The sequence below is a fragment of the Balaenoptera physalus genome (assembly GCF_965194825.1).
Source record: "Balaenoptera physalus genome assembly, chromosome: 9".
Classification (NCBI taxonomy): Eukaryota; Metazoa; Chordata; class Mammalia; order Artiodactyla; family Balaenopteridae; genus Balaenoptera; species Balaenoptera physalus.
In genome coordinates, this window is record NC_138888.1 from 53,011,204 (window position 1) to 53,030,210 (window position 19,007).

At 42.8% G+C, this 19,007-nt stretch overlaps 1 protein-coding gene across 4 annotated transcripts in view; it reads left to right on the plus strand.

Annotated features, from left to right (window-relative positions):
• RTN4IP1 (reticulon 4 interacting protein 1) overlaps window positions 1–19,007 on the plus strand; it is a 109,958-nt gene that overhangs the window by 85,126 nt on the left and 5,825 nt on the right. For all 4 annotated transcript variants that reach the window (XM_082475381.1, XM_082475378.1, XM_082475380.1 and 1 more), the window contains 3 exons: window positions 8,482–8,618; window positions 11,846–12,029; window positions 16,340–16,432. In XM_082475381.1, the coding sequence (XP_082331507.1) occupies window positions 8,482–8,618; window positions 11,846–12,029; window positions 16,340–16,432 (414 nt within the window). The remainder of the gene's footprint in view (window positions 1–8,481; window positions 8,619–11,845; window positions 12,030–16,339; window positions 16,433–19,007) is intronic.

Consider the following 19,007-nt stretch of genomic DNA (forward strand, 5'->3'; position numbering starts at 1 on the left):
GAAGGGACAAATTAGGAGTATGGGATTAATAGATACAAACTACTATCCATAAAATAGATATGCAACAAGGATTTACTGTGTAGCACAGGGAATTATACCCAATATCTTCTTTTTTTTTTTTTTTTTTGCTGCCTTATTGAGGCCTTTTTTTTTTTTTTAATTATTTATTTATTTATGGCTGTGTTGGGTCTTTGTTTCTGTGTGAGGGCTTTCTCTAGTTGTGGCAAGTGGAGGCCACTCTTCATCGTGGTGCGCGGGCTTCTCACTATCGCGGCCTCTCTTGTTGCGGAGCACAGGCTCCAGACGCGCAGGCTCAGTAATTGTGGCTTACGGGCTTAGTTGCTCCGCGGCATGTGGGATCTTCCCAGACCAGGGCTCGAACCCGTATCCCCTGCATTGGCAGGCAGATTTTCAATCACTGCGCCACCAGGGAAGCCCTATACCCAATATCTTCTAATAACTTATAATGGAATATAATATGCAAAAAAAACCCTGAATACCTGAAATTAACACAATATTGTAAATCAACTACACTTCAATTAAAAAAAAAAAACCACAATGAGATATCACTTCACACCTACTAGGATGGCTATTAAAAAAATGGAAAATAACAGTGTTGGCAAGGATGTAGAGAAATTGAAACCCTCATATATTGCTAGTGGGAATGTAAAATGGTGCAGCTACAGTGGGAAAAAATTTGGCAGTTTCTTAAAATTCTTAATTTTATGTTGAACATAGAATTACCCTATGACCCAGCAATTCCATTTCTAGGTATATACCCGAGAGAAATGAAAACCTATGTTCAAACAAAAACTTATATACAAATGTTCATAGCAGCATCAATATTCATAATGGACAAAGAAATGGCAGCAACCCTAATGTCTATCAGCTGATGAATAGAAAAACAAAATGTGGTATATATACACAATGGAATGTTATTTAGCCATCAAAAGGAGTGAAATTCTGCTACATAATACAACATGGATAAACCTTCAAAACATTATGCTAAGTGAAAGAATTCAGATACAAAAGGTCACATTTTTGTATGATTCCATTTATGTCATGTCCAGAAGAGGCAAATCCATAGAGACAGAAAGCAGATTAGTGGTTGCCAGGGGCTGGGGGGAAGAGGGAATGGGGAATGATTGCTTGATGGGTGTGGGTTTATGTTTGGGGTAAGGAAAATGTTCTGGAATTAGATAGTGGTGATAGTTGCACAACATTGTACTAAAAGCCACTGAATTATACACTTTAAAATTGTTAAAATTATGAATTTTGTGTAAATTTTACCTCAAACAAAACAAACAAAGTACCCCAAGCCTCTAGGAACGGGATGGCACCTAGTGGCTGCTCCCATCGTGGTCACGTGTTTAACTGGCCGGCTGCTGATTAAGCCCCCCTCAGGATGAGGGGAGAGGCCCTTTCCGCAATAGGGGCTAGTGAGCGCACTCAGAGGCTCTGCCACATGGCTTTACAGGAGGGAGAATTGGGTGCTGTCCTCCTCCCCAGACCCCGCCTCAGACCTTTTGAGGACCAGGATAGTGCTGGAGTTTCTCATCCACTGCTCACTGAATTGGGAGAGAGGGGAAAGGACTCCCAGGAGATGCACACCTTGACTTCTTTCTAATTCACCATTAGATACTGCTATGGTCTGAATGTTTGTGTCCCTCCAAAGTTCATATGTTGAAGTCCTGATGCCCAAAGTGATGGTTTTGGGGCCTTTGGGAAGTGATTAGGTCATGAGGGCAGAGCGTTCGTGAATGAGATTAATGCCCTTATGAAAGAGGCCCAGCAGAGCTTCTTAGCCCTTCTACCATGTGAGGACACAGAGAAGGCACTGGTTATGAAGCAGGAGGAGGGCTCTGAACACATCAAGGTGTTGACACCTTGATCTTGGACTTCCAGCCTCCAGAACTGTGAGAAATACGTTTCTGTTGTTTATAAAGTACCCAGTCCGTGGTATGTTGTTATAGCAGCCCAAATGGACTAAGACAGATACCCAGGGCCTAATCCACAGATTGTCAGTAAATGTGGGTTAATGAATAAGTAAATGGAAGAAAGGAAAAGAGGGAGGAAGAGAGGGAGGAAAAGAGAAATATCATACCCTGCTGATTAGAGTGTAATTGGTACAACCAGTTTGGAAAATAATTTGGCACCATATAGTAACTCTGAATATGAATTGCTCTATGACAACCTAACAGTTTTACGAATGTACTCTGTAGATAGGCATATGGTCATGCCTCAGTATACCAACCTCAGAACCAACCTCAGATTGGTTCCAGGATCCCCTTGGATACCAAAATCCACGGGTGCTCAAGTCCCTTATATAAAATGGCATTGTATCTGTATATAACCTACACACATCCTCCTGTATAATTTAAATATTCTTTAAATTACTTGTAATACCTAAACACAATGTAAATGCTTTGTAAATAGTTGCAAGTATACTGTTAATTCAGGTTTTGCTTTTCGGAACTTTCTCAAATTTTTTTCCCAAATATTTTCAATCCCTGGTTGGTTGGTTGAATTCAACAATGTGGAGTTCTTGGATACAGAGGGTCAACTGTACATGCATGTTCACCAAAAGATATGTACCAGAATTACATGTATTATCCCCCAACTGGAAACAACTCAAATGGCCCTCAACAGTAAAATGGGGAAGTAAATTGCAGTGTATTCTTACACTGGAACATTACACAGCCATGGAAACAAACTATAGTTGTGTGCAATGAAGTAGATGAATCTTACAAGTAGGAAGAAGTCAGAAACAAGAGAACACCTTATATGGTTCCATTTAATGACACTCAGGAACAGGTGAAACTATACAATAGTGTTTAAGGCTGCTTATCTAGATAGTAAATCTCTTTACAAAAAGGCGGGGGCGGGGTGGGGGGGTTGGGGAGGCTCATGTAAAAGTCCTGATAGTTGTTATTACTTCTAAGGGAGTGAGGGGGGTTTTGACTGGGAGGGGGAAGTGAGGAGATGTTCTAGTTCTTAATCTTGAGTGATGCTTAAGATAGTGTTTGCTTTATAATAATTTGTTAAGCTGTACATTTATATTCCATGCACTTTTCTCTGTGTGTTATGTTTCACAATGAACATATTTTAATAAGATTAAACGGTTGAGTAATAGATAAATATCAAGATAGAATAACATATCTACAGACAAAACACATTGGAAAACATCAAAATGAAACTTGCAATTTCAAAAACAAGCTAAAAAAAAGATTAAAAATACGATAGAGGGCTTCCTTGGTGGCACAGTGGTTAAGAAGTTTCAAGCCCTGGTCCAGGAAGATCCCATATGCCACGGAGCAACTAAGCCTGTGCGCCACAACTACTGAGCCTGCACTCTAGAGCCCGTGAGCCACAACTACTGAGTCCGTGCGCCACAACTACTGAAGCCTGCACGCCTAGATCCCGTGCTCCACAACAAGAGAAGCCACCGCAATGAGAAGCCTGTGCACGGCAATGAAGAGTAGCCCCCGCTCGTCGCAACTAGAGAAAGCCTGCGCAGCAACAAAGACCCAATGCAGCCAAAAATAAATTAATTAATTAATTAAAAATAAACAATATATCTTAAAAAAATACGATAGCATGAAAGAACGAAATAAATCATAATTGGAAAACTCAGAAAAAAAGTAAAAAAAAAAATTATTTAGCAATGAAGACTAAACTAGAAGGAACTCAATAACAAACACAACACATAATGCTGGCCTGATAGAAACAGAACGTGTAAACAGGAAAAATTGTAAATTACGAAAGAAAGGAAGAGATAAAAACAGATTCAGAGAAAGTGTCAAATATTGAAGACAGAAACGAAGATTGCTATATGGATAATAGGAGTTTCTGAAGAAGTAAACTAAAACAAGGGGATAGAACAAATACTAAAATCAGTAATTCAAGAAACTTCCCTGCTTTACTGAAGTTAAATGATTTGAAACTACGTATTAAATAACCAAAGCACTTATCTAAGTACATGGACCCAGAATGAGCAATATCCAGGGGAACTCTAGTAAAATTACTGGCACTTAAAGAAAAAGGAAAAACAAAAAAACCCTTGGGACATTTTTTTTTTTTTTTTTTTTTTTTTGGCTGTGTTGGGTCTTCATTGCTGCACGCGGGCCTTCTCTAGTTGTGGCGAGCTGGGGCTACTCTTCGTTGCAGTGCACGGGCTTCTCATTGCGGTGGCTTCTCTTGTTGCAGAGCACAGGCTCTAGGGTGCGTGGGCTTCAGTAGTTGTGGTGTGTGGGCTCAGTAGTTGTGGCTCGCGGGCTTAGTTGCTCCGCGGCATGTGGGATCTTCCCAGACCAGGGCTCGAACCCGTGTCCCCTGCATTGGCAGGCAGATTCTTAACTGCTGCGCCACCAGGTTTTTTGTTTGTTTGTTTGTTTTACAAGGGGAGGAGAGTAGGTTTATTGAGTACATACTAGATGCTAGATACAATATCCTGGTGCATTTAATTATTTTAATGTCTAATCCTCTGACAAAACTATAAGGTGGGCATTACTATTCTTATTTCACAAATGAGGAAACCAAGGCTGACAGAGGATATAATGAAAGGGACTTGGAAAGAAAGATAATTAAAGTCAAACTTGGTCTTTATGATCTAGAACTGAGTCAAGTGGTTAAGTAGAGGAAGTTTCTCCATAGTACTGCCTTCACATTTCCCTTTTGGGAACGATTCTTTTTTTTTTTTTTTTTTTTTTAAACATCTTTATTGGAGTATAATTGCTTTACAATGGTGTGTTAGTTTCTGCTTTATACACCAGGTTTTATTTTTAAGAAAAAAAAAGCAGCGTTATTTTTTTTTTTAAAAAGAGCATGTGACATGTAAGTAAAATTCAGTTATCAGCAGACTTTTTGACAACAGTGCTTTAATGCTAGTGGAGGGAGCAGGGGTGGAGTAACATATTTAAGACATTGAGAAGGAATATGCTAAGAATTTTATATACAGCAAAACTGGGCTCCATACACTAAAGGGCACATACGAACTGTTAATAACATGCAAGAACTTGGGGAATATGTTCTTCTGATCCCTTTCTGAGAAATCTACTAGAAAGTGAGCTTCTGAAAACTAAAATGGCTAGAGAGACATCGAACCAAGGACTGGTGGTAAATGTTCAATATAAAGTTATCTGTAGAACTAAAACTAAATGAGGGCTTAGAAAAAGAGAGTATAGTGTGTAACAGCCATATGCTCTGACAAGGTAAACAGTACAGCTGTTTTTAAAAAGCGGAGGAACAGAGAGCATATATTAAAATTATTTTAATCTTTTCATTAATCATATTGGTAGTGATATTAGTACTATTATTCAGAGACTGTTATGTTTTAATATACAATGGAACAGTTGGGTATTTATGGCGTATTTTAATTCTGTCATCCCCTTTGTCTTTGACAACCAGGATTTTAGGAGTGGAGGAAAGGAGATACAGATGTAACAGAAAAGAGGTTAAGTAAAAGCTTGACAGTCTGGAATTTGAATTGGAAGTATCAATATGAACTCAAGAGATATTTTGTATATGTATGTATGTAAAGCTGTCTCTTGAAATATCATTGCTTACACACAGAAAAAAATGCAGCGCCTTGGAGAAATGGCAGATTCCAGATCTAGGGCGCAAAATGTACGAGAATGAGCCTAGAATATATTAATAGCAAGGAAGTTAGTAAAGACTAGTTGAGCCATGTCAAAAAGACTCAGTAGCCAACTTGAAGAAACTCCCAAAGATTGTCAAAGAAGACAATTTGAGCTTCAGTAATCATAATGATAATTACAGTGGATTGAAATCCTTCAACTATATTTAAATCCATGAGTTCATGATGATATTTTTTAAAAAGTGGTCACTTTTGGAAGATAGGAAACCAATTTATTATTTTATAAACTGAAAAAAGGAAAAAATTATTTGCCTTTTCTATACGAACTGTACACATGAGTAAACTAATATATGAGGAGAGGTGTTTCTTTATAAAAGTATTCCAACTACTAAATGAAAAAAGGAGAGAGAGAATATCACCATTTTGCAACCACCAGTAGACAGCCACTGAGATAATAAAAAGGGCAACAACCAGATATGCTATGCATCCTATAATTTTGCCAGACACTATTCATAGTCATGCTAAATGGATTGAAACAGAAGATACAGAGGACCGAGTAACAGGTAGAACTGTCCCAGGTGTGCAATCAGAAATTCCAGAGTTTCCAGTGGGAAAAACTCTGCAGGTCACATGGCCTAGGTTCTTTCACAGATAAATTTTAAGAAAGTGAAGGGGATAGGGACTTCCCTGGTGGTCCAGTGGCTAAGACTCCGCACTCCCAATGCCGGGGGCCCGGTTCGATCCCTGGTCAGGGAACTAGAACCCACATGTTGCAACGAAGATCCTGAGTGCTGCAATTAAGACCCAGCACGGTGAAATAAATTGATAGGTAGGTAGGTAAGACTAAACTATGGTATCTAGGGAATGCATATATGGGTGATAAAACCTTTTTTTTTTTTTAAATGCAAGGAGGTGATTACTATAAATATCAGGGTAACGATGACTTTTGGGAGAGAGAGGGTCTGGTGTGGAGACCGGGCACAGGGAAGAGCTTTTGGAGTGGCGGCCAGCTTGCTGCCTCTGTCTGAGTGGTGTCTGCCTTACAGACGTCTCTTGTACTTGTGTTTTAATTTACATAAAATAGTAAAACAACTAAAGCTGTTTTAAAACCTTTTAATAGTGTGCAAAGATATTAGATAGTTCAAAGTGGGAGAGGAAAATCTAGAAATTTTGGAAAAAAATTCATTGAACTGTTTCAAGATATGACAGATTCTTCCTGAGGATTTAATACTGTTTAAGGAAAACACAAATTAAATGTAGGTGCTTAGAACACAATTTCCTTTTTCCTTGACAGTTTCTTTTTTTATACAGATACTGGATATTCATCTTGGATTGTATTCTTCACATATTTGAATTTAGTTTGGGACTTGCTGTTGAAAGCAACATGTCATTATACTCAAGTGTCTCTGTTTGTGGCCCATAAACATAAACTATCATATATCATGTCAGTCCTAAATGTTTTAATTCCCCTCAGATTTCCAGGGCATATTCCTTGGTCAGTATTACTTTTTAAAAGTGAGAAATTAGATAAGATTGTGAGTAGTTTTTAAATCCTTTATTGTTTTTTGTATTTAACAGATCTCCAGCATCTGTGTGTACCACAGAATGGGCATTCAGTAGTGAACAGAACAAACACAGATCTCGTATATTCTAGTGAACCTCTGCAACTTATATTAAGGAAGTTCAGGAAATTGATATTGAGGACAGGAGTGAGAAAACAGCTGATTTGTTATGGCCTATAACTGCCCATTTGAAAATTTCTCAGTGAACTTCAAGTAACTGTTCTCAAATTTTGCTGATGATGGCTCCCTTTTAATTCTATGAAATTGTCATTATAGAAAGGAACTGTAGTAATTTTGGAGCAGGATGCTTTCTGGATACTTTATCCTGAATCCTTCTTTTTTTTTTAAGTCTAGTTATTTTTAAATATATTATTTTTAAAATATAAGGTATCTGCATTTTAAATCCACCAAATCATTTATTTAGGTCTTTTTACTCCAAAGGAGAGGACCTGATGCATGTTTTGAAAGTAAAATGGCCATGTTTTCTTCCCCTCTTTTTTTTTTTTTTGGCTGTGGTGGGTCTTAGTTGCAGAGCGCCGGCTTCTCTCTAGTTGTGGCTTGTGGGCCTCTCTCTGGTTGTGGCTTGTGGGTTTTCTCTCTCTAGTTGTGGCACGTGCGTTCTGCAGTTTGCGGTTCACGGGCTCTCTTGTTGAGATGCGCGAACTCAGCAGTTGTGGTGCGCAGGCCTAGTTGCCCCGTGGCACATGGATTGCTAGTTCTCCGACCAGGGATCAAACCCGTGTCCCCTGCATTGCAAGATGGATTCTTTACCACTGGACCACCAGGGAAGTCCCTTCTTCCCCTCTTTTTAAGAGCACCTTTCATTTATTACCCAGTACCTGATTACCCAGTTGTCTGACTCAAGATTATACTAACACTTACTGGAGATGCAAATGAAGAGATGTTGCGTTTTTATGTTCTGGGCGCATTTTAAATATTCATTTTCTGAGGACATGATTTTTTTTTTTTCCCATTTACCTTTGCCATCATTGAAAATGCTGAGCTTAAGGCCATCAACTCCTGTCTTTTCTAATGCTGGTGAGGCACTGAGCCCTTCTGTAATTGCATTGGTTATAGCTTCATGACAGCAAGGTGACTGTCTCATCCAGGGAAAACGAGATGTATTTCTTGGATTTTTCTTAGTGAACAAAAGTTTAATCATTTTACTAGTCTCTGGCAGATAGCTTCCTGTAACTCTTGTTAAGACAGAGCACTTAGAATTGTCTAGAGATTAACCTGATATATGTATACATGGTGCCAACTATTTTTTATTTAATTCAGTTTTTCTACTCCCCTCCCCCCTTTTTTTCCTTTTTTGGGCAGGTAATGAAAGCGTGGGATGCTCATGTGACCGCAGTTTGCTCTCAGGATGCCAGTGAACTTGTAAGGAAGCTTGGGGCAGATGATGTAATTGATTACAAATCCGGAAATATGGAAGAGCAGTTGAAATCTTTAAAGCCGTATGTATTCAAACAATGTTCATATTGGGAAGGTGGGAACAAAGACAGCTGATAATGGAAGCCTGAGATGGTTGGGTGGCCTTACAGTCATGTTGGAATCTTAGACAAGAATCTACGAAAACACTCCACGTCACTAGAGGTTATTTAGGTTGGTTTATGTTTTAACTCCAGATGTTAATACAGCACGATAATGTAATGTAATTTGTACTGAGGAAGATATTTTGCTTACCTAGACTTCTGCTAATTTTTAAGTTAACTTCCTTTTATTGCTGGTGTGTAACAGGTCTGAAGGCAAAATTGGAAGTGGATTCCCTCCAGGGGCATTTGACACCACAAGAAGAACATAGAGCAGTACGTGAAGTACATGATTAGTGTTTTGGCTTCATAATGAGGGTTTCAGAGAAGCAAAGGCAGTATAGATATCAGTAATGCGAGTCTGTGGAGGTTCTCGCTGCGTCTGAATGCCAGGCTGTGGTTTGACGGAGTGTACCAAGTGAGAGCGGATTCAGGAATTCTCTCAGGCCCTGTCCATCCTGACTGTGGCTCGGGCAGAGACGGGGGTGCTTAGGAATCTGGTCTTCACCCAGCCCAGGCAAAGCTGCAGTGGAGAGCGTGCCTGAGGAGTATTTGGAAAGCTGTTTTACTGCTTCTGTTTCAAAGATTTTTCCTTTTTTAAATTAGTTTTCAGAAGCTAATTATTCTTGCCCACTTTAAGTAGAAGTATATTTTCATGGGTTTAAAAAAAAAGGAGACAAAGGGAGCCCCTATCTGACGCAGCCCAGCCTCTCAGCCAGCACCGCAACTCGCAACAATAGATGTTCGGCTGTGCAGCCCGGAGCAGCCGGCCACGCGTCATCCTGGAGCTGTTTATGGCATGTCCCTTCCTGCTCGGCAGTGCTCTAAGCACAGGCTAAGACGCAGTGGCGAACAAGACACGTTGCCCCCTTTCGTGGGCTTGTATTCTAGTGGTTAGTGCCCTCAAGAACACTGATGCAGCGAAAGGGGAAAAGAAAGGCTGTTTTGGAGGGAAGAGGCTGTTTGCGATGGGGTGGTTGAAGAGTGCCTCTAAGTGAGGCATTTGGGCAGAGGCTTCGGGGAGCGAGCCAGGAGGATAGGACTTTTTTTTGTTGGGGGCAGGGGTCTTGTCCCCTGCTGTATCCCCCCCGACCCCGGGATGGTGTAGTGACCTACAATCGATATTTGTTTAATGACTTGTGGAGGGGATCTAGGAGAGGAGCACTTGTTCCAGGTGGAGATAACACCAAATGTAAAGCCCCCGCGGCAGGAACACGCTCTACGGCACATTTGAGGGCTAACACTGTCCCTTGCGGAGATCCCTGCCTGTGTGGCAGGACCTAGGCTTCCAGACAGTGGTAGTTTCGGTCAATCACCTCTCCTGCTGCCTCTAGGAGTAGCAGCAGAGACAGGCCAAGGCCCACCCTTTCCCCCCATCCACCTTGAGTGTTTTGCACGTCTGGAATCTTTTGCCAGAGAAGAGAGGCCCTGACGGGTGAAGGCGAGAGTGCCCCCAGGCTAGCCTCCCCCCAGGCGCCTTCCGCTCTTCCTCCGTGTCTCGCCCAGAGGCCCTGCCCCTTCTGCTTGCTCTTGCCCAGTCAGGGGACCTCACCAGCTCGCAAATGCAGGCTGTTATTTTTTTAATGATCGCTGTAGTTAAAATTGACCTTTGTAACTTCTGCCTGGAGGTTGGCCTTGTAATCCACCTGGAATAAATTTGTTCCTCCTTCCAAATAGCAGCCTTTTAGATTTGAATCCTAGGGTTTTACAGCAGGAAAGGGCTTTGAAATCCTTCAGTCCTACTCTATGGCGTTATAGTCGAGAAAATAAGGGGCAGAGGATTTAGGAGTTTTTTTCATGCTCAGGGTCATGCCACTTAATCATTAGTGGGAGAGCTGGGTCTACAGCCTGGTCTCTGGACTTCTTTTTGCAGGCAGTGCCAGTTCTATAATACCAGGCTGCCCTTAAGTTTTATTTAAATGAAGTGTCATCATGTTTGTTTATCCAAAATTTGGGAATGAAATAGGAACTTAAAAGTAGAAACTTAAACTCATAAAAAAGAATTTTTCTGTTCTTTTCTAATGAGGATAGTCATCTAGTAAGGTCATTCTCCTGCACTTCATATCTTTTAATTTTTATTTGCCCTTCTTTAGTTTAGTCCCATGAAAGACTCAAGAGCCACACAGTTGGCCAAAGCTGGTTTTTAGAAGCTTTGATGTTTGACTTCATCCAGATGAATTTAGGAGGGAAAAAGGATTTACCAAAAAGGAATTCCTCTATTAATTTGCTTAATATATAAGCATGCATTCTCTAAATAGATCTTTGTTTTCTAAAGTATTTTAAAGCTTCATTGGGTTTTATCCCCTTTAAGTAGAATGTAGCGATTATAGCAATTTTAGATTAGATTTAAGGAGTTGAATATCTGTCAGTTTCTGTGGATTCCATTATGACTGGATTTTTTTGGCATGTTAGTGCAGAACTGAAGACTGAGAGCAGGCTGTTGATTTGTCTTTTGCATTGTGCTGACGTGCATGAAACCAAAAGAAGAAAATTCCATAAGGTGAAGAGGATGCTTCTACAAGCAGTTCTGATTGTGGAGGGAATACAAGCAAATGGCTTGTGTGGGTCAAAACCTAATACACTTTTCTCTCAAGTATTCATGTGAACGAAAGAGTACTTTGACTTACATTGGATGGATAGCTTTGCAGTTTTCTATAAAGCTTGAGTTAGGGTTTCTCAGCCTTGGCAACCTCAGTTTCTCAACTACTGACACTGTGGGCTGGATAATTTCTTGTTGTGAGGGGCTGTTCGGTGCATTGTAGGATGTTTATCATCATCCCTGGCCTCTAGATGCCAGTACCCCCTTCCCACCGCCTCCCCCAATTGTCACAACTAAAAATGTCTGTAGACATTGCCTTATATGTCTCCTGGGGGCCAAAATCACCCTTGGTTGAAAACCACTTGTTTAAGTCATTCTTAAAGTATTTGAAAATAATATGATTTTATGATTTAAAAAAATGACCTTGACTTACGGTGGAGAAATCCCCGAGATCCAGTAAGTGGGTGTGCCCTTTTCTCCTTTGTCCAGGCATCCACCCGCTGCTGTCTGCCAGCTGTCACAGAAACAAACCCTGTAGCTAACTGGCGCTGGGAGTGAAGGCAGCTTGGATAAAGGCTGACCAGGATGTTTTGGTTTGATTCTTCCTCTCCAGGTTTGATTTTATCCTCGACAGTGTTGGTGGATCCACCGAAACATGGGCTCTAAGTTGTCTCAAGAAGTGGTCAGGAGCCACGTATGTGACTTTGGTGACTCCTTTCCTCCTGAACATGGACCGGTTGGGCATAGCGGATGGCATGTTGCAGACAGGCGTCACCGTGGGCTCTAAGACGTTGAAGGTAGGGGGAGAGTCTTGGTTGGTGAGAGCAAGCAGGCACCTGGGGCTTCTGGAATTTGGTTTCCTCCTAGACAGTTTCTTTTCTCGTGGAGCCAGCACAGCACAGTGGCTGCAAGCAGGGCTCTGGAGTCACGTACTGACGGGGTACAAATTCTGGCCTCCACTTGGTAGCCGTGTAGCCCCGTGCAAGTTACTTAGCGTCACTAAGCCTCAACATCTTCACCTGAGAAATGAGGCTAATGGTGTATCTCCCTTACTGTATGTTGTAAGGATTAAATGAGATAATCCACCCATGTGAAGAACTTGGCACAATGCCTGGTACCCAAGACGCTCTTATTAAATGTTAGCCTTTATTTATTTATTTATTTTTAAAATTTATTTATTTATTTATTTATTTTTGGTGCGTTGGGTCTTTGCTGCGTGAGGGCTTTCTCTAGTTGCGGTAAGCGGGGGCTACTCTTTGTTGCGGCGTGTGGGCTTCTCATTGCGGTGGCTTCTCTTGTTGTGGAGCATGGGCTCTAGGTGCGCAGGCTTCAGTAGTTGTGGCACACGGGCTCAGTAGTTGTGGCTCGTGGGCTCTAGAGCGCAGGCTCAGTAGTTGTGGCGCACGGGCTTAGTTGCTCCACGGCATGTGGGATCTTCCTGGACCAAGGCTCCAACCCGTGTCCCCTGCATTGGCAGGCGGATTCTTAACCACTGCGTCACCAGGGAAGTCCTGTTAAATGTTAGCCTTTATTATTAGCTATTATTACCGCTCCTGATTCCATCTGATACACCTTCCGCTTTGTTCTTGTCTGCACCTGATGGCTCTCTGTTTCACTGTCTTAATACATACAGTCTCTTGTATACGAAGGCAGAAGCTTCATTAAGACAGCGTAGAGCTGGCTGTTTTCATGGTAGTAACACTGGGCTATTCCAGTGATTCCCAGACTGGGGCTTTCGGACCTTTCGAGGTCCATGGGAATTTTTTTGAATTTCAAAAGCCTGAAGGAAGGGGCTTCCCTGGTGGCGCAGTGGTTAAGAATCCACCTGCCAATGCAGGGGACACGGGTTCGAGCCCTGGTCCGGGAAGATTCCACATGCCACGGAGCAACTAAACCTGTGCGCCACAACTACTGAAGCCCGCGCGCCTAGAGCCCGTGCTCCGCAACAAGAGAAGCCACCGCAATGAGAAGCCCGCTCGCCGCAACTAGAGAAAGCCCACGTGCAACAACAAAGACCCAACTCAGCCAATAAATAAATAAATAAATAAATAAATAAATAAATAAATAAAAACCTGAAGGAAATTGTATTCTTCCATCACTGAGGCTACAAAGACTAATGGAACCATCATGCTTCTTCTGGAATTGTATCAACTTGTCTTGACGGTACATGTCCCATGTGAATCAGAAATTCTAACTATTGATGGCATTCTGGGGGTTTCAAAGATTTGATTTTGTTAACAGGGCTGTAAGGAGCTATGTCACCCAACTGAATTCACACATCCCGTGCATGGTGGGCCTTGAAGACTAGTGCAGATCAGCCCTAGTACAGGACTGATAGCAGAGCTTCAGAGTCTGCTCTCTACCCGACATGACAGTGGTGACAGAGGCTTATAATTTCATGTTATGCACTGTTGGTAATTATAGCTTATTGGTTTAAAATCTGAATTAGTGTTGAAATGGAATAAGTGACAAGAAAATATACATTTTTTTTTTAATTAGACAAAATACTTCAGGCTCAGGAAAAAGGCAGTAGAAGGTTCCTCAAGGGTGAAAAGGTTGTGAGTCATGTCGACCTAGCCAGTGCTGCCATGTATTTGCAAGATGACTGGCTTGAATAATTATCTTTAGCTCTTCTTGATTCTCGAAATTAACTTGGAACCTTTTGGGGGGTGAAGTTTAGGACTTTGGTCTCTTGAATGCTGTGTACTAAGTCCCTAGAGGTGGTGAAGAAGAGCTGTGATGGAGGAGACTGCTGCTCAGTCCTTAGGAGCTGGGTCTGGGTGACAGGAGTGAACAAACCGGGCGCTGTGCTCCGGGTTCTTTAGTTTCACTTGGTTCAGACGGCAGCCAGAAGCAGTGTCCACGGGGTGCTTTGTGGTGGAGGGAGGAATCTTAGCTGTCCTTTGTCTCTTCTTTCTCTTTTCATGAAACTCGGGCTTCCCAACTGCTTTAAGATATAAGTTTAAGTTTTCCATAAAATTTCACAGTTTGAATTGCAGTGAGACCTCTTACAGAGGAAGCTTCAGAGCTATCCTCTGAGAGTAAGACAGGCATAGCTCTCTTCGTTTCCCTTTCCCCCGCCTTGAAAGATGATAGTGGTAATCTCAGGTGAAAACCTTCTAAGTAGTTTCTGATGTCTTTCTGAGAATGTGCACAGTTAAAGCCTCATTGTAATGCCTGCCTGCTTTGGTTTACTCTCTCCTGTAATGGCCTGGAAAACCTACACAGACCTCTTAGAGCAGAATATAAAAATTCTGCTGCTGCAGACCAAATGTTTCACTTTACAGGGCAACCTGCTGTAAAGAATTATAGATATGGCAGTTATGACCACCACTGTTCCTCTTTAAAACTCTAAACAATGATCAGAAGGTTTTAATTATAGTCTATAAAACCAGTCCTATGGGAAGTACATGAGCAGGTCTTCTGTGATTGTAACTAACGGGACCTGCTCTCAGCTTGGGACAGTCCCAGTGCCTCTGGTGTTTAGCCACCTAAGCCTTCAAATGTGTTTTTGTTTGTTTGTTTGTTTGTTTTTAAGTTAGTTGTCTAGACCAGTGCTTCCTGACCTCTTTCGTGCTCTGACACACAGAGAAAATGATAGTATTTGAATAGCGTATCGAGACCACTCTGGGCCAAGAGCAAACTACCTGGAGACTTGTGTTAGCCCAGGCTCTGCCTTGCTACTCCGAGGGCTTGTCATACCTATTCTAGGGTGAGCTTGGCTCTATTTACATCTGTGGTCCTGAGATAATGATCAATGGTGACCCCTTTAACTCTTACAGTTGTTCCAGGTTAGACAATAAGGGTCACTCAGCCAAACCAGTAAGCTGTTCCCGGCACACTCATTGCGAAGCTCTGCCTAGACTACAGCTTGGGTTTGTCTGTCTCTCCACAATCTTAAACTCTATTTGCATTGCCCCAGTCTTTCCTCAGTAAGCTTTACTTTCAGAACTAGGTAAATATTTATCAAATATTTTCGATGTGTCAGGCACCTTACATACATTCTCATTTAGTCCCTCCAGGCCCCCTGTCAGCTAGGTGGTGGTACCTCCATTCTACAGGCCGGGAGACAGGCTGAAAGTGGTAGCTTGACCGAAATAACACAACCGTCAAGGCCTGAGGTAGAGTAGCAGGGGAGTTCCACTGCACCTGCCGGCTTCATGCCGTGATGGTAGCTGATCATCATGCTGAGATTGTGCGGTGAGCTCAGTGGAGAAAGTCTGAGCTCGCCCAGCAGTTGGGGCAGGTGCAGGGAGGGAGGCGGCGGGGAGGTACTGGCTGGCCCCCCCTCCTGCCTCTCGGTCGCTCCCGTCTGATGAAGTTTAGTTCGGCAGGTCGTTGAGGTATCACTGAGAACCTCAGCTCACTTGCTGTTTTGATAATGGCCTACCCTACCTCCGACATAAAGAATAATAATCAAAGTGGCTATGGCAGTAGAGCGGTCATGAACCCTCTTGGTGTAAGATTTTTGCCTAGCTTCACCAGGGGGCATTTTGCCCCATAGTAGATTAGGTGGCTTGGGACTTGCTGTAACTATAGGGGAAGACCCAGCCGTGACGCATGAGGAACTTTATGCTTTGTTTTGCCTTTAAAGCTGTCTTAATTCCTCTCAGAGCCAGAAAAAAAAAATCTGTGATTGGATTTCTTGTTTAAGATCATATTTTGGTGCCTTATTGCCCTTAAAGCATTCCTGAATTAGGTAAAAGCTCTTTTCTGGTGCCTCAGGGCTTTATTCAAACCTTGGTAGGGAAAGTCTAGAGGTCTCAGCCCCTCAGATGTCCTAGGGAAGAAATTGAGTGTGTAAGATTAGACTGTCATTTTAAGAAGAGCTCTCCTGTGCTTACTTGCTTGTCAGTCACAACCTGGGGGGGAAGCCCGAGTTCACATGGGTACATCTCTGTTCGTTCACTTATTTATGAAACATTTATGGAGTACCCACTGTCTGTCAGTCACTGTGCTGAGGTGCTGGGTGTACAGCTCATTGTGGCAGCAGGAGATGGGAAAGCAGTTTGTCTGTCTTAGTCATCCAGGCAATACTTTTCCCTAAATTTGCATTTAGTCAGATTTCATCCTTTCCTATATTTGACACGTTTTGTTTTCTTTTTAGCATTTCTGGCAAGGAGTCCATTATCGCTGGGCTTTTTTCATGGCCAGTGGTCCATATCTAGATGACATTGCAGAACTGGTGGATGCGGGAAAGGTAAGTGTATTGCCAGGGCGTCCCTTGTCATCTTGGTGACCTGCCCAGCAAGCCTAGTCAATGGGGACTCTGCAGAGGTAGGCTCGGCCAATGTCCACACTGCCTTACACGCCGAGTTTAAGTGCTGTGTTTTGGGTTCTGTCTCCACGGGAATCATAGCCGTAGACTGCTGCATGTGAGACAGAGCGTACACCATCTAGTGCAGCCCTTTGGTTTGTAGATGAGAGGCAGGCCCAGGGGGCTTATGTGATTTTCCCAGAGACACTTGGTTAGATGGTAGCAGAGCTGGGATCTACAGCTGGGCTGCTGATATTTTGATAATGGTCCTGAAAAGAAGGCACCATGAAGGCAATTGTTGCACAAAGGTGGGGATACACTTGTGAGTTTACAATTGAATTGCTTCTTGAGCTTCTTTAGTCCGAGGGTGAGGCTGCTTTGGAGGCAAGCAGATTTCCAGATGAGCAAGGAGATCAAACACTGTGGAATCTAAACAGAACTGGACTAGAAGTTAGGTCCCTGGGTCTCCTGTTCCCAGGCCAGTGTAATAAAATCGGCAAATAAATGGTACATCTGAGAGGGTCAGTGGGCAGGATATGATTCAGGACTGATGGCGGTTTTGGTAGAGACAGCTGGTTGGTGTTTCTGTCTATTCGAGTCTGTCCTGCAGCGGACTTGGTGGGGAGCGACTACTGCTTGGAGCCTGGTCAGCCCTTTTTGGGTGTCGAAAGGCCTCTTAGGGCTGATGGCAGTTGAAAGACTCCTTAGCTACCACCTGCCTATTTAACTTCTTACGTGGTTTTAACGGCTCAGACATGCCATCTCTGGAAGAATAACCCAGAAGGCAAACTCATATTCTGGCACTGATATTCGTGATTTTATTGAGAAATTATATGGAATTATAAATGAAGGGAGGGCTTCCCTGGTGGCGCAGTGGTTAAGAATCCGCCTGCCAATGCAGGGGACACGGGTTCGAGCCCTGGTCCGGGAAGATCCCACATGCCGCAGAGCAACTAAGTCCGTGCGCCACAACTACTGAGCCTGCGCTCTAGAGCCCATGAGCCACAACTACTGAGCCTGCGTGCCTAGAGCCCGTGCTCCACAACAAGAGAAGTCACCACAATGAGAAGCCTGCACACCACAACAAAGAGTAGCCCCTGCTCATTGCAACTAGAGAAAGCCCACGGGCAGCAACGAAGACCCAACTCAGCCAAAAGTAAAAAAAAATAAATTAAATAAATAAATAAACAAATGATTGGAGAGGCTTATGCACCCTAGAGGGTTGCATGAAGTCATAGATAAAATGATTCTCATTTCATAGATGAGAAAACTGGCTCAAAGGGATAAAGGGACATGCTCAAATTTGTAGACGTGGGACCAGAACTCATACCTCTGACCCCAGTCCTGTGCTTTTCCCTCCTCACCATTAAGCTGCATTCTTCGTGCTTGAAGCTGATCTAGGACTTTAGCTTAAATTGACTTGTCCTTGTCATTTGACACTGGGCAGGGAAAGGGTGTGGAGCAAGTCCAGCATCACACCGTGTGATCCTTGCTAAGCCATATGGAAAGAGCCCCTTGAAATGGGTTTTCTTGTGCTGGCACCTGACCCTTGCTGGCCCATCTCATCTTTCCATTTTGGTTCGGGAAAAAAAATGTTTTTAGGAACTACTGGCTGCTTTTTGTGCACTTAGTTTTTTTATTCTATTTCAGCCAAGGAACTTATGATAGAAAATGGCCCACTACTGTTTCCCAAATATTTTGGTTCCAAGTTTGCTTGACTCGTCTCAGACTTCTAAGTCTTGATGTGTACTGGGTAGACAGGAGCTCAGCCTTGCTGTGACTGCAAGCTGTCAGCCTTGTTGTGGCTGCAATGTGCCTCCCTGTAGGGATCTCCCCATATCCCACAGGGATGCTTATTTTATTTCTAGGAAGAAGGGAATGAGCCATCATCAGATGATATGGCCCATAGTTCTGCATAGTGCTGAATGGGGGTGGAGCCTCGTTATTAGAGAGGCCCCTGTCCTCCAGAAGTCACCACACGTGTCCTGACGTCTGTTCCAGACTGTCCACATGCTTATCATTGCTCTTTTGTGTTCAAAATATTGTGACGCTCTCTCTACCTAGAAATTACTATTTATGCAACAGAGAAGAGAGGTGTTTGTGTACATGTCCCTATTGAGTTTGGCAGATAACTGGTGGAATGGCTAGAAGAGGACGTGGTAGAAATAATGATGCCCTTCAAGTGTCCTCCTCCAAGGGTGAGTGAGGAGATGTTCCTTTGGCCTTTGATTCTCTTCTCACCAGGGTTATTTGGGCTCAGGAGTCATTTCTGACAGTGAAGGGCTCTGGGACTATGGCGGTCGATATGTGACACTGGATCCACGGAGAGGTCAGTTGTGCTGTGCATCCTGCTTCTTTGTGGGTGTGAGAGGTTGTTGCCTGTCTACACTGGAAAGTTGGAAAGGATAACAGAACAGATCTGCTTACACATTGTGTGGTTAGTAAAGACTGTTAAGTTGGACGAGGACACTGAAATCCTTCCAAGCTTTGGCTGAGTGCTTAATGAATCTAATTAGCA